Genomic DNA, 15,961 nt, shown 5'->3' with positions numbered 1-15,961 from the left:
AATGTTAGGTGATCTTGGTATTCTGGGTGAGATTTTGTACAAATTTTTTAGTTCCTTCGCACATGTCTAACGCAAAAGTACTGTTACATTCGAAAACTATCCGGTAATTGTCTTTTCGTTAATTTATATTACAGTAATAGAATGATGAATATTCAAATCCTCCTGGTAAATACACTATTAAGCTGATAAGTGGAGGTTATGCAATTATACGTTTCAAGGCGGATAATCCAAGTAAGATATTTAATTACTTCCAAAATAGCATTTTCTCCATATAGCTGTTCTTCTTTTTCGAGAAAATTAGACTTTCTTCTTCTTCTTCTTCTAAATGTTTAAAATCATTTATCGTAAATATTTCATTGTTGCTAATTAAATTCATTTGAATCACATCTACAACATTATAAATTTATTAAAATACTTCGGATGAAGATAAAAATACTATTTTATAGGATGGTGGTTACTTCGCTGCCACTTTACTTGGCATCAAATAACCGGAATGGAATTGGTCATTCACGTAGGGGATAAAAGTGATCTTCCACCGGTGCCACGCGATTTCCCGGTATGCAACAACTGGAGACCAGCGGTGGACACTTTAAAAGATTTTTATAACTTATAAGTTTCCCCAAACTTAATTGGTTCTTCAATTGCATTCTAGAATCTACTATTTTATTCGTTTTTATTCCTCACAATATAAGTCACAAATTGCTTTTTTAGAAAAATATTTATCTTTTAAAAGATTCTCCTTCTTTATGTAAATAAAAATTATTTATGGTACAACGTTAAATTAATATGATTAATTGACTTGAAATAAGTAGCAGAATATAAAATAAATATATGGTAATATAATAAATTACAGTTTATACACTAAATTAGTTGGTTTCGAATACCATGTCCGGATGTTTATTACTTCCACAGGTAGGGAAGTCCAAAGGAACGGGTAAGAAGCTTTCACGATTTCCTACCTTTAACAAAAATTGCATAACAGGTCCAGATATTCCTGATGATATTGCCGTGCTTCTTGCTTCCCACATCCAATATCCTGCAAATGGTAAATGAATTCATGTCATAATTTTATTAAAAGATTCTCACAAATGGAATTATTCTTCTCTTAAGAGATTTCGCTAAAGATTGCAAATATAATGATTTCTACCTAAATTATCAGTAAAAAGACGAAGAATAACGTATCCTTTATTTGGTACAACGAAACTGTCCTTCTGGGGTGGATTTACAAAATTACGATCTAACTGTTTGTTACGATCCAACAGGATAATTTCTTCTTTGGTAATTGCTCGTTCGAAACTACTTTTTCCTAGGACACTCGCGTTATAGCCATGTACGTGAAACGTATGGGAGACATTTCCGCCAAAACCTGAATAAAAAATTATTTTAAATATAAAATAATAAGTCATAATGTAAAGTAGATTAAAATTACCTTCATCTATTAAAATAATATCGACATTTTTTCTAGGTGGAACTTCGATCATGTGAATACATTCACAAAACAATGGTGTGTCAACACACTCTTCTGAACGCGTTTCAAAAGAGCAAATCGATTCCTCTGGTACATTTTCCGGTTGAGACAATAACGGGGACATGGGATATTTAAACGATATACGATTAATTTGTGCAACCTTTGCTCCTTCTTTGCTTACACCTGAAATTTGCATTTATGGATATAGAAAGTCGAGGAATATAAAAAAGAAGAAAGATTTAAGAAAATAAAAATTACGATCCATTAAGAAACTATCGCGAATAAATGTAATGTGGCATATCTTTCGCGTATGTATTTTATTTTTATAAACAAATGAAAATTATATTGACTAATATTGAACAAACAAAATAGCAATTAGGAATAATAGCTCTGACGCCTACAACTATCAAACCAGCCCAAGTAACGACTTTCAAATGTTTGATTTTGCAATTGCTAAAATTATGCAGGTGCTTTTGGTAAAATGAATTATGATCATTTACGCATAGTATAATACATTTAGGTAAGTATTACAAACTGATAGTTTTAATATTAACAAACTCTTCATGTCCTTACTTAGATCTGATGGATAGAAAGGGCATCCGTAAAAATTATATCTGTAGTCGGACATTTCATCCGTGAAATAGGAAAAAGCATTCACGTCGAATGGAACATAAATAATTTCGTCTGAGTTAATCTCGATCCCTCTCAATCCTTTCAAATCCAAACCACAAATGAAATTCCTTGATATTTCATGACAATCGTGACCCTTGTTCGTAATTGCATAGTCATTGATTTTCAATAGTTTTTCGTCCTTGATTATAGCGGACTCTGGTTTTATATCATCATAAAGGATGAAAGCTTCCTGATGAAGGTTTTGACAGTCCCGAAGGCCCTTTATATCAATGAGGTATTTCCCAGGAGGTTGATTTGCTTCGAGAATTATGTCAAATCTCTCACCTAAAATTAAATTCGTATAGTAGAGAATCTATATAAAAAAAAAAAATAAAAAAGAAAATGATAAGATTATTCTACTTCTTAATATTATACAAATTTCGTTGGTGATATCTAGAAATCTCCACTTTTCTATTAAAAGCTGATATTCTAACTATATGGTACTGAATTTATGGAAAGAGTAATTGCATATCTGAAACAGGTATCCTAGTTATTTTATTGAATAAAAGTATACAAAGTAAAGTGTAGGTGTTTTCCTATAATACAAAAAAGCATAGCTATATAAACTATAAGAAATACTATGGGGATATGTATATCGTAATACAGGAAGAATTTAAGTTTCATTGCTGCTGAGTATATGCATGTAGATATGCCTATAACTCCCAGCAAACTTTTTTAATCTCAGTTCGAATTAATTCTTCGTAATCAGCACAAAACTGCAATTACTACGCATATGTATGTAAATATGTACTTACTATCCTTCGAGTTTCTATTTTTACCGAGGAAATTGTTTATACGTTTGAAAATTTCATTTCTCAAATCTGTTTTTAATAGCGTTTATATTACATTGATATCCAACAATATTTTGGAATAAATTCATAAAATATCTACTTTTAATGATCAATTGTTTTCATTTGCAATAAAATAATATGTGAAAAAAATATGAATCACAAGAATAAAATCACGCGTGTAGAGCAACATTAACTTTTCAATGATCACTTTGATTCTTCCCAAGATTTTTCTAGATAGATAGATAGATAACTTTAGTGTTGTGTCTTTTTACAAGGAATTTTTTACATTGTGTTATCGATGCACTAATATTAATACGCTCTAATCGCTATTTATCGGAAGAAAAGTTATGGGATATCAAGGCAACGATCGTGTATTTTAACTTTTAGATCCCTGTGTAACTTATTCTACATTCTCGCCTATGTACTTTCTTATTTTGCACAGAAAGACATTGTATTTCTTCGGAATTCATGATTGAGCATCATTAAGATTAATATCTGATAGAAACTTGAAACGCGAAAAAATTTATTTTACGACTGCTAAAAAATATTTATATACATCAAAGTAACGACTAAAAAAATGTTACTTTTATTAATCACTAATATCTATTCAATTTATCTACGATTAGACACTAAAAATAATAGCAAATTATATTTTATCATTTTTATTTTTATATTATATTTCTGTCTCTACTGATTATCAATTTTACAACAATTACACTGTGATTTTGTCAATTTTCACTTTCAGGATCATGATATATCTTTATCCATGAAATGTTCACTTAAATTATATCGGAAAGGATCTATTTAAAAGATTGGAGATCAATAATTATTACAATTATCGATGTGGTAATACGAACAAAATTGATTGGAGATTATTTACCACGAAGAAATTATAAGGATATGAGAAAGAGGTTCGATCGGAAGAAATAATATTCCTCTGATAATGATCTTAGAATCAAATTTTGTTTAATAGAAATGAGAATGCAAACTTATAAAGAAAAGGATGTTTGATCGTGTGAATATTAGTTTCCACTATATACTTTAAAATTTAACGGTTGTCAGTAAAGCTTCTAAAAACGATCACAATAATATAAAAATATAAAACTATCGTAGAATCAGGAACAAGGATAAACGAGTTATATAAAGACATACACCGGAGACTGTTGAATCTTGTGTACAATCATTACTATCTAATGTTTTCTTTATACCTACCTATTAACAAAGGGTTTAATTGATACGATATGAAATACAATACAGTTTGTCTCTTAAACGAAAATTAATAAAGTAATTTAAAACGACTTATTTTCAATTTTACGGAGGGATTGCTTTCGATAAAAAATAATTTGTAGTCTATACTTTGCTACGTCTATTATTTAAAGCCCTGAAACGATACCTATCAATGGAATATATTCTTATAATCTAGATCATTCATAAGACAGATTGTATAAATGACGAATATCGCTGTTAGGTGGATCAATAATTTCGTTGGAACTCATTTTATAAAATATGATTTGTATCACAATATGCGCATTAATTAATACTTCCTCGTTAAGATATTTTGCAAACAATCAAATCGGTATTTGTAATTGGCAATCAACTTTCCTTTTCAACGGGCAAATTTTTCAGATCAATTTGAAAGTTACATAAAATTCAAGAATTTAAGAACATGTATCAAAAATATAAGAAAGTTATTCGTATAAAGAAAAATCTTTATTACATACTTTTTCCTTGAAATTGAACAAGTGTTCATTGCTCAATAGGAATAAATTGTTATTCGTAAGATTATAAACTTCCCTTCTAAATATTCCAGCGAGTTCATCATTATTCCGTTCAACTTAACTCAAATGTCATGGACTTTTGACTTATATTCACATTTAAAATCACATATCCGTTATTTCCATCGAATATGAGTAACATTTCGTTTCACGATTATACATAACGTTCGATCGATCAAAGATACTTTAAAAAGATATTTGATTCGTATTATCGTTACATGGTAACAAACAAACAAATAACAATCGCGAAAAATAGCAATATATTTTAGAAATACAGTCTTCTTCGTGAATCGAATCTTAAAACGATAACATACCTATTAAGGCAATTTAAATATTGAAAAATAAATTCCTCCTTTCGTTTACCTTTTATAATACAGCGCGGTTCTGGCTTTTAATTAGAAAATATCTTTTTTCTAATATTTTGTAAAATTTACTACCCCTCGATAATGTCAATTATTCCTTCGATTCCACAGAATCCTCTTACTTTCGCAGCACAACAATCTTAATAATATGTAGATCGTTTATCTTCCTTCCGAAGAGATATTCGAGTTTATACCTGGGGCCTTGAACGATTAATTCCCAGGAAAAGATCTTTTACAAAAAAATATAATATCAAGTATAAATAATTTCTTAAATGTCTCGTTCAAATTCCTTAAATTTCGCTTTGTATAATGAGCGATATCACAAACGACGTTTTGCCAACTACATACATTCAAATTTACGAATTCAACTGTAAATTACGTCTTAATTCGTACAACTTTCGTGTCTTATTATACAATCTGTTCACGCAACTTTTACACTCCATTGTGTAAAATTATCTATCTAAAGGACGAAAAGTTAATTCCAATGAATTGTTCAATGTGTTTCGTTAAAAATCCCGACTATTTAACTTACGTTACTATCCTTAATCATCGATTCCAAGTTTCGCGTAGCTTGTATCGATGAACGTAATTAATGTGTAATTTAAGATAGAAATGGGAATCGAATAATGATCCTGATAAGCAAGAAACGCTAAAAGTCTTCGTATTGTCGTTTCTCCGACGAACTTCGAATTAAATATAATATATTAACACAATCGTATGTGAAAATCGGGAGTGTCGTTAAAACGATCGTACATTTGGAGCACGATCCACGCTACTATTTCACGATAGTTCCCATAATATTACGACACGTATCTGCATCTACTTGCTGCAATTACGCGCTAAATAGAGTTACTCGTTCGCTCTGATTCAGTCACAAAAGCAATTCTTGTTTCAATCTCTCTGATCCATCTCGTACTCCGACACCGACGTTAATTATCGTCCATCGTTGCGAATTCGTACAACGTCCATACGGAATATGAACACATTGCCTCGTTTGCCGACTAATTATAACAAAATAACACGTATATAGCGTACAAATTTCTTTCTATGAAGACGTTTCACCATCATCGTACGATCATCTTTTACTCGTTTCTTCAAACTCGGAACGAAGTTGCATTTGTTAGCGACGTGTCTGCGCGTAGACGCCTATCTCCGCTTCGAACAGAATCTGATTGATCCTCAGCTTCGCTACAGATCTCGAATACGAGTCGGGAATCTCCGCCAGCTGTACCGCGATACTCTCCGCGAATTTCGCAAACTCCTCTTTCGTTCTCTTTCGTTCGTCGGAAGTAGTCTCCAATTTCGTCTGTACGAACTCGTCCAGATCGCAAATCGAACTATTATGATTCTGCGACGAGCCGTTATACAATTCCATCGCCTTCAAGCTCGAGGATGACGATTCTTCCGCGTCTTCGCTTAGCGACGCGTTGAACGAACCAGTTCCCGATCCGTTCGTCTCCTCGTCTATAAACGTTATGCTCTCGGGATCGATGTCACTAACTATGTACTCCTCTTGCAGCTTGGACGTCTCCTCCTCGATTTTCTGCGGGGAGAAGAATATATTTCCATATCTATCGCCGTCGTTGATTGCGATCGGTTTATCGTCACGCGTGTGCGTACGTTCACGCGTGCGAGTGAAACCCAGTTGCATTCAGCATAGGGGTGACAGGAAACACGTAGAACAGAAATGTATAGGATTTGTCTTGTCTGAACTCGTCGAGGGATAAACAACAGCTCGTATAGCTCGAGTTTGTATAATAAGAGTGATTCTACCTACTATTTTACATACGTAAGTATGGTCTTTCGTTTAAATGGCAAGATTTCAGATTGATACATAGATTCGACTTAAAGTTCTTATCCGAAAAACAAAATTATAGTCCGGTCTAGTCGCTCGAGTCTCCTCGCATTACAAATATTTCTTATTACTTACTTATGCGCATAATTCTAACATGGTCTTTTACGATAATGTTTCTAATAATTTATTGCTAAGTAAGATTGTATACTATAATAACTACGAGCGGAGAATACTATTTGTAAAATAAAAAATAATTTTAACTAACTAAGCAAAGTGTATCTTTTACCGGTTTGCATAAATTTCTAGTTTTTGAACGTGTTAGTAAATATACAAGTAATACAGAAAAAAAAAAAAGAGTATGATTTACGGGTATTATTACAGAATTCATGTTCCTATTCAGTTTTTCTCTGTTTTATCAACAATGTTTTACTTTTTTTTTGTTTAATTAGTAATTATTATCATTAATTACGATACAATATTTTAGGGATCCACACAAGCCAATTTCCATTGCACGCTCGCTTCTCGTGTTAATTTAATTTACCTACAAAAATGTTGCCGGAGTCCAGGGAAAACTTCGCATTCCTGGTTATTATAATTACACGGCACGCGTAAACACAATAAAATCGAATCGCGATTCAATCCGCTATTCTCGGTTCACACGATTCAACGTTAATCTAACATTTCGATCTTTCAAGGAAACTCCGTATTAAAAACTTTCACGGGAATATATTTAAATAGCTCGTGAAACAATGCCCGAACGTATCTTAATTAAGAAAAAGCACACGCATCAGGTCGCAGTATATACTAGAAAGAAACATAAACCGCTTTTCGATTTAAATTATTCTTTTTCTTTTGATCTATGAATCGAATCTATATCGTATGCCCGAAGCAAGAAATCGTATATTAAAATAACTCTTTCCTCAAATTTAAGTAATTTTTTAATCACGGTTAGACCGAGAACGACCTGTGAAATATGTTATAGAAAAAGATATGCAAAATACCTCGTTCATAGTGCAGCAAGAACGACGTTGTGAAAGGGTGAAATATACTTTACTTTTCCCGTTTGACATAATAAAAGTCTTAAAGTCCTAGATCATTTTTTGTCACTTTATATGTATATACATATACCCCTAGATATAATATATATTATTACGTATACTGACATTTCATGATCGATTTCTTATTTATCTTAACTAGACTCGGTGATAAAGTTGCAACCAGTTCCTTGAACTTTGATTAATATTTATACTTTAAACTAGCAAAAATAGTTAAATGTAATAATCATTGGAATATCGTAACGTTCAAACCGGTTTTTCGATAAAGTATTCCGAATAAATAATATCGAACTATGTAACTTTCAAATTAAAAATAAATTCTCGTGAAATTTAGTGTATATATATATGCGCCTAACCATATCTAAGATTCTTCGTGACTATTTTTCTAGAGCGTCCAGTAACCACTACATTTTCTTACGAAACGATAGAAATTTATTGATAACGATAAATAATAGCGATAAAAATAGTAAAAACTCTATCGAATATCATGGCTGGTATGCGTATTCTTATGCATTTACGTGAAATTTAAGCATACGATAATCCAAAGATTGCACACAATATAGAAAACTGTATAAAATACCAGAGAGTATGGTACCCGTAAGAATTTCTAACAGATAAAATGCATCTCTCTACTTAAGTTCTATTTCTTTAGTTGTTTTCATAAAAATATAAATTTGCATAAAAATTCGCAAATTAATCGCAGCAATGTATCGACATAATTGGATCAGTTTCTCGAAGGCGAAGACTGGAAGAACTTTGTGAGAGAAAGTGGAGGAGAAACACAAAGGCGGGCGGCGACAGGCGGAGCAAAGCAAATGAGACGGAGAGAATCGGATAGGAACAGATACAGTACAGAATGTGAGAAAACGAGCATGGAAACGACCAGATTGGAGAAGGATAGAATTATCATGTATCAGCAATCGGATAGCGCACGAATGTGCAGGAGAATCGGACACGTTTCAAGTAAGATCGATTCGAAATGCGAAAGTCACGGGACGAAAAATTGCTATAAAAAGAATGACACGTCGCGTTGCTACGAGTCGACAAAACGTGTATCTCGAGCAGCGACGCTTCGTTCAGGCGAGGTGATCGTTTCCACGAAATGCATTCAGACACAATGGTCTTTCTTCGAAATTGTTTGGCCAATTATACGACGTAAACTAGCCTCCTTACGATTGGAGAAAGGGAACCTTTATGATTCCGCTTACCACAGATTTTGTATGATAAAAAGCGAGAAAAGAAGGTCAAAAGTAAACTAATTATTTCTTTCTTGAAGGAATTGATAGCAAGAGAGAAAGAGATTCTTGTCTGTATATGTATCTATTACCGTTAAGGTAAATGCGACACGTGGGAACGAAATATCTGTCACAACTGGATTTCTCGCGCGACAGCGTACTTGTAATATACACGCGCAATGATAAAGAACGATCTATAGCTATGTAACTACCTACCTTCTTCCTTTTACTGTATCTACGTGTGCCAAATTGCAGAAACTGCATCGCTTTAAAGGCGAACCACTTGGATACGTAAACATCGTCGGGGCCGGTAGCTGCGTCACGGCTGTTCTGTATCTTGTGAACTTCTCTCGAGTACTGACACTTGAGATTCGTGATCTTTTTCTCGATTTCGAGGGTGTTGCAACAAAGGATCTCGGCGAGCTCTTGAATCGCACGTTTTCGCTTCGTTCGGTCGCGATACCCCCGAGCATTCCAATCCCAGAGAACGCGTCTCTGCTGATATTCGCGCAGTAGCTCTAGAGTTTTGTCGCGAGTCCACTCCATGCCGAGCCGCGTGTCGTTCGTTTCTGGCTCGTTCCACGCGTCGTCGCTAGACATGGAAAATAGAGTGGCCACGGCGATATTACGGCGACGCGCGGGCACTTGTTAGGCCAGGGGCCACCGTTTTCTCCAAAGAATCCTATGTGTCTCGTACGACCAAGTATTTACAAAGTACGGACGGATGTCGATTAAAGTTAAACGATGCGGTCGGCTGACAAGCAAGCGGGCGGGTACCCGCTAATAAATCGTCGACTATGAGTCGACAACGACGCCGCTGCCGCGAATCGAGCACGCGTTTTAATGATTTTTGCGCGAGACCCGCGCGCGTTTGGTCGCCTTCCTTTCTTTATTTCCCTTTGCGGAAACCCGGCGAGAACACGAAGACGGCCGAGTCTGCGCGAACGAGTCAGCCACCGCTGCACGCCGCATGTGCGACTACCAAGCGGTTTCGTTCTTTCCTTTTCTTACTCCTTCTCTCTTCTTCTTTCCCCCTTTCCCTTTCGCATTTCTTTCTTACGGCCTCGTTGCGTGTATCCTCGAGCGTTCCCTTCCTCTTTGTTTACTAAACGACCTTGCGCCTCGTTTCATCGTTTTTCGTTCTTCTTCAATTCCACCGCGTCGCTTCCACCGCTTTATTTCCTTCACTCCCTCTCTCTCACTCTCTCTCTTTCTCTTTCTTATGATTTCCCTATCTTTTCCATTAATTACGGTGGCCAAGTTTTTTTATCTCCATTGTCTTCTGCTATGTTTCTTCCTTTTCCTTCCTTTCGATCTTCTCCTTTACCTTCTTTCTCGTTTGTCATTTTACTTCCTTGTCGAACATAAATCTTCATCATTTCTCTTCATTCTCTTCATCATTTCCCTTTCTTCGACTACTCCATCTTTGTTCATTCTTCGCCTTTATATCGTGCCACTTTCTTTTCCTCTTTCGCATAGCTTGTAATTTCCTTTGCTTTCTTTAATTTACCATTTTTAAAACGCTAGTTATAGTCTTTTGCGAGATGAATATCATCAGAATCGTGCTTCGTTTATGTACCATCACGCATGTAAATTCTTTAGTTTACGCAGAACAATTAGAGCTATATCAAACGTTTACTCTTCCACTATTCACCATCGTTTATCGCTTTAAGTCACATGTCGTGAACGAACTGAATTACGCTACATGTTTTTCAAAAATATTTCCAATATACGGTTAGTCTTCGACAATTATACTCAAGTTATGCTATATATACATATTTATCTTATCTATATTTGCTTACATAATTTAATCCTACGAGCTGTGATTCAATTTCATTTTATTATGTTTCGCCCTACCTTTATCGATTGCAATTCATTCTCGCCTCCTTTACTCGCTTTCACTTGAATTCTGAGCGCAACGCGAAAAACCGAGAGGCAAGGTTTAAATATAAAATCTCGGATGAGGAGTTTTGTATATCCGACATGTACGTACAACGATCATATATTACGTGTGCCGAATGTACAAAACACACGATATAAGCAAGGAGAATCACCTGCATACCTGGAAAGAGAAAGATGTGTCTGCCCACCGTCGGTTCAACCGAGTTCCCATCGGCAGCCAAGACGCCAAAATCGTGGCCAGAGATGGATAATAAAATAGGGCAATTGTACGCGTTGGCGTTAATAAGTCGCAATAAATATTTCCTTCCATAGTGGACTTGCAAGATAGATCCGTTATTCTGAAAAAGAAGACATAGCCAATGATGATGTCAATTTTGTGAAACATAATGTACAACGAGAGGAAGTCCTCATTCCGGTGACGTAATCTATATTATACAACAAGTTTTACTAATATGAATTAATGAATAAAACTAAAACTCGAAATATCTTTTAATTAAAATACTAGATATATGCGCGGTGATTGACGTTGCTGAAATATTCATTCATTCATTCACAGAAAACTACAAATATCATTAAAAAAATTTATAATGTTGAGAGAAAGATAGCTTTTGTTCAACATGTTCTAATAAAACATAATTTTTTATTTGATAAATGACTATAAAAATATCTTAATGTAAAAAGCAATAACATTAGTAAATAATATTTGTATAAAAATTGTTCTTATTGTCATATTATTTCGTATCAGGAATTTTGATCTTCGAAAACGGTTTTGCTCTCTGGGCATGTGTAAATCTTGGCTACATTTCATGCTGAATTATATATATCTTTCTCAGACTATACCGTAGCGTCTTGTCTAATTAGATAAAACAATACCTGGCCATTTAAGAGAAGTTCACTAGGCGTAGGTGGGTGTAGGTGCGAGTGTCGCGACAGAGGAGTTGGCGGCCTTGATGACAAGAGAAGTATCCTTTCCAAGCTAGGGTCATCTTGTGGTCCTCGAACTGTCAACGACCCGTATACGCCGTCGGCCTGCTGTGAAACTAATAATTCAATGTCATTAATGCTTTTGTTATATCCATGATTAATGAAAGGATACACGTTCTATAAATAAATTACAGTAATTTTATTTTATATTTACGAATAAATCGTGCGATAATTTTTAATTCTGAATTTAATAATTACAGAAATAAATAAATAAAATGTATTAATATTAAGGAGATATTCGTTAATTTCGTATCATAATACTATATAGGAAGTAAATACAAGATTGGTTTAGAACTGTACAGCAATTTTTTTGATATTCGCAATAATGAAAAATTCAATTTCAGATGACAGGGTTGATAGCAGCTAATTTGAGGTTTTTTGTTTAGGTAACCTTAAAAGTCGACACGCCTATTCTTTCAATATTTACTATCGATCTTCTTTCTCGATTTTGTTTTGCTCGATTACAATTAAGGTAAATCGAAACGATTGCTGATCTCACTTCAGCTGATGTTTTCTCAAAACTGGTATTTTTGCAAAAACGATTAAAAATATCATATTACTTCTTATAAATTTCATATTTCTCACAAGCATTCGTATTTCTTATATTTTAGACAAAATTTCTTATTGGAACGGTATACCTATAACGTGATAATCCAGGGCGCTAATAAGAACAAAATTTGGACGAGTTCATTTCTTGTCTATATTAAATTTAATCTTCTTTGTATACGAAATAAGTTTAAAGCGAATGCACTTTTGTTTATTTTAATTCGGTTTAGTTCATACTAAATTACTGATTTTTATTTAATGCTTTTGACATAATAATGTGCACTGCAGATCAAACGACGCTATAAAAGAAGACACAAATGAATTTATTTTTGTTCATCAGTGTTAAAGTGAAGGAGACATTAAGCAATTAATGTCATTACGATTGTCTTTTAAAACATTGAGAATATTATGTAAATGACTTAATGTACCTGAGCCTCCAACGTGAAAGATTATCTCTTGCTACATTCAATTCTACATTGTGTTTTATCACCACAAAATTACCATAATTCACTTGATTATTTAACACATATTAAATTTAAAAAAATAGATGTTAAGAAAATTGATATTGAAGCATTTAATACGCACTACTTTTCTTAAAAGAGCAAGCGTAACATGTAACCTGTAACCTTACTTCTATAGAACACGGTTTCAAGATTATTGATCTACTTTAATTTTGCTTGTCCTCGCAGGAGTAGAAGCCGTTCTACAGCGCGGGAAAATTGAAATTGATTTAAACGTTATCAAAGTGATACAGTTAAAAAAATTACATAACAATTAACTTAACAATTTAAATAAAATTAATTTTCTTAACCCTTACAATCACTTTATTATACCTGATTTATGAGATTATGCATTTGACGATTGAAAGAATGATGAAATACCGTTTGATAAATTAATCAATATTTTGAATTACGTAGTGGATTTTAGTCATATTTATAATAAACGTTACTTATTTTAATAAGAACTAGTTTTCAAAAAGGAAAGTATTAAATTTGCAGTCATCTGTAGAACATAATATTTTTTCTATTAATCAATCGTTCTTGATCATTTAATATTTTTATGAGCATTCACATATAATCAGTTTGCATATTTCATCGTTTTGAATACGATGTGCTTACCTATGTGTGCATAATAAATGTATGTACCAACATTTTCCGGTTTTAGTTTATATCGAAAACCCCCAAATGGCAAAATAGGACATTGTGTGACCATCGAAACACCATCCATATGAGCCGAATTCCTTTGCCGTATACCATGCCAATGAAAAGATAATTCCTCGGTCCCTAATCTGTTGTATAAAATCACTTCTATAGTATCTCCAAGACATACCTGAAAATTGAAAGGTGAACTCGTAATTCAAAATATTAAATGCGTTGAAATTGTATTATTAATTAATCAAAAGGTATATCTTAACAATGGACAAATTTGATATATTATAGCTTCGAACTACTTTTAAAGAGGTATAAAATATACTTAATGCATAAATTGAAAGATAACAATAAGTTCAAAAATTTTTACCTCTATTTGTGGGCCTGGGCTTTTCCCATTGATTCTTAGAAAGCTATTCAATAATATGTTGTCGTGGATCATCGATTCGTTTTTGCTTTTAGTACAATCGCGAATACTGTAAATAACAATAAAAATATAAGAAAAATTAATTAATGGTATATGTATATAATATCAATTAATTCTGCTCATTCATACTTTAAAAAGTTCAGATAAATAGAATTTTAATACACATGTACTTAACATCAGATAATACGTATCGTGACTAGAACGAAATATTAAAATAATAATATAAAAAATAATAAAAATATTTAATAAAGATTACAATTTTCACATAATTTTAACGATTACAAAGTATATCTATGATGTTATTATGTATCTAGCTAACGTTATTCTCTATAATACAAGTATCATGTTCGTGACAGTAAGTGGTAGTGTAAGAACCAGTTGGGAATTGAAAAAATGAAAGATGCACTTAGTACCCGTGTGAACCGTTAGTTCTTGAATTACACTAGAAATTGCGTATTCGTTCCACAGTGATTCGAATTGACCGAGATTCCGACAGGTTTCTCCTTCAAAGAGGATATTCGCTGATTTAGGTCTACAACGAGCCTGAGCGACGCTATAGTTTGTTTTCAGAATTGCCCGAGGACAAGTTATACATCCTTCTAGATTAGAATGATTTCATGTGCAAAATTTATAGTTTTCTTTTATATTTTATATAATTTTATAGAAAATTTGTTTGTATTAATTGATTGAGAAACGGTTACATTATATTATATAGTATATAAAATTGCTCATGTGGAAGAATAATTTCGAAAGTTTGTTGGTAGTTTCAACTTGGATTGAAATAAAAGTTTCGAAAGTATACATATTGATTTTGATGTATTAAATACGTAATAAATTCATAGACCTTATCTGACTTTTATCTATCTTACCTGATCGGGGCAGGTGATTCTTCAACGAAGAATTCGTAACGGCATACTTTATTTGAAAGTGCATTGTCAGCACAAGATCGTAGACATTCGTGAGAATCACCATCTGATTTTTAAAAAAAAAGAACACTGTAGTTAACGTAATCTACAAAAACTTATTAACGAATAATTAATGAAAATTAAATAATACTTTAGATATATAACCAAGTTAATAACAAAAGACTTGAATTTCGTAAAATATTAATCAATTCTATAAAGTATTAGTTAAATACTTAATCAAGTATTTGTTAATCATGTTGTTAAATATTTGCATTCAATATAGATTCTTCAACAGGATAAAAAGTTTCGTTTTAATATTTTGCAATCGCATTTTTGCAAATATATTGATTTTTAAGTAATTTCAACGTAATATACTTGAAAATTAATTTTTTTTAATTATATTTTCATAATTTTATTTTATTAAACATAAACGTTTCAAAAATAGATAATACATAGATATTTGAAGTTAGATAAGTTATTTTCTCACCCCTTATTTGAGATCTAGATATTCGTAGTAAACTAAAAAAGATGGTGAAAGCTATAAAGTTCTTGAACCACCACATTTTGACCCAGACGTACTGGGTTTCCCCAAAATTTAGTAATTTACGAAAACCGGCATACAATCATCGCGAATCACGAGTCGACGATGACTCGGGAAATAAACACTGACGATGTTACGCGTTTCACGATCATACGGCGACTTAGTTGAGCCTATCTTGGTTGGTGAAAGCAAGGCCTAGGCTACTTCTAGTTATGCAAGATGCATTCGATGCAGATTCGAATATTTTCCGGAAGAAAATATAATACTAACGGGAGGTATATTAGTAACAAATTTTGATGGTAACTTAATGAACATATCGTTACCTGTCTTCAAAAACAGGTAATAAATATTTATT

At 32.9% G+C, this 15,961-nt stretch overlaps 2 protein-coding genes and 1 long non-coding RNA gene across 3 annotated transcripts; 1 reads left to right on the top strand and 2 right to left on the bottom strand.

Moving 5' to 3' along the window:
- The first annotated feature begins 137 nt into the window (after window positions 1–137).
- Window positions 138–866, top strand: LOC132905150 (uncharacterized). The gene is made up of 2 exons (XR_009657747.1): window positions 138–231; window positions 447–866. It is a non-coding gene; the product is annotated as an uncharacterized LOC132905150 (long non-coding RNA).
- LOC132905136 (uncharacterized) lies at window positions 642–15,850 on the bottom strand. Its single transcript, XM_060956140.1, has 10 exons — window positions 15,553–15,850; window positions 15,030–15,132; window positions 14,104–14,209; window positions 13,704–13,914; window positions 11,929–12,095; window positions 11,216–11,393; window positions 2,042–2,425; window positions 1,430–1,651; window positions 1,148–1,366; window positions 642–1,036 (listed from the first exon to the last, which is right to left on the bottom strand). Exons 1-10 carry the CDS (start codon window positions 15,626–15,628, stop codon window positions 867–869), a joined length of 1,836 nt encoding a protein of 611 aa, XP_060812123.1. The 5' UTR covers window positions 15,629–15,850; the 3' UTR covers window positions 642–866.
- LOC132905146 (uncharacterized) lies at window positions 3,954–10,880 on the bottom strand. Its single transcript, XM_060956156.1, has 2 exons — window positions 9,370–10,880; window positions 3,954–6,611 (listed from the first exon to the last, which is right to left on the bottom strand). Exons 1-2 carry the CDS (start codon window positions 9,751–9,753, stop codon window positions 6,189–6,191), a joined length of 807 nt encoding a protein of 268 aa, XP_060812139.1. The 5' UTR covers window positions 9,754–10,880; the 3' UTR covers window positions 3,954–6,188.
- Window positions 15,851–15,961: the final 111 nt, after the last annotated feature.

Source organism: Bombus pascuorum, chromosome 3 (genome assembly GCF_905332965.1).
Source record: "Bombus pascuorum chromosome 3, iyBomPasc1.1, whole genome shotgun sequence".
In the NCBI taxonomy this organism is placed as follows: Eukaryota; Metazoa; Arthropoda; class Insecta; order Hymenoptera; family Apidae; genus Bombus; species Bombus pascuorum.
The sequence above is the reverse complement of the archived record's forward strand: the minus strand, read 5'-3'. Positions and strand labels throughout refer to the sequence as shown.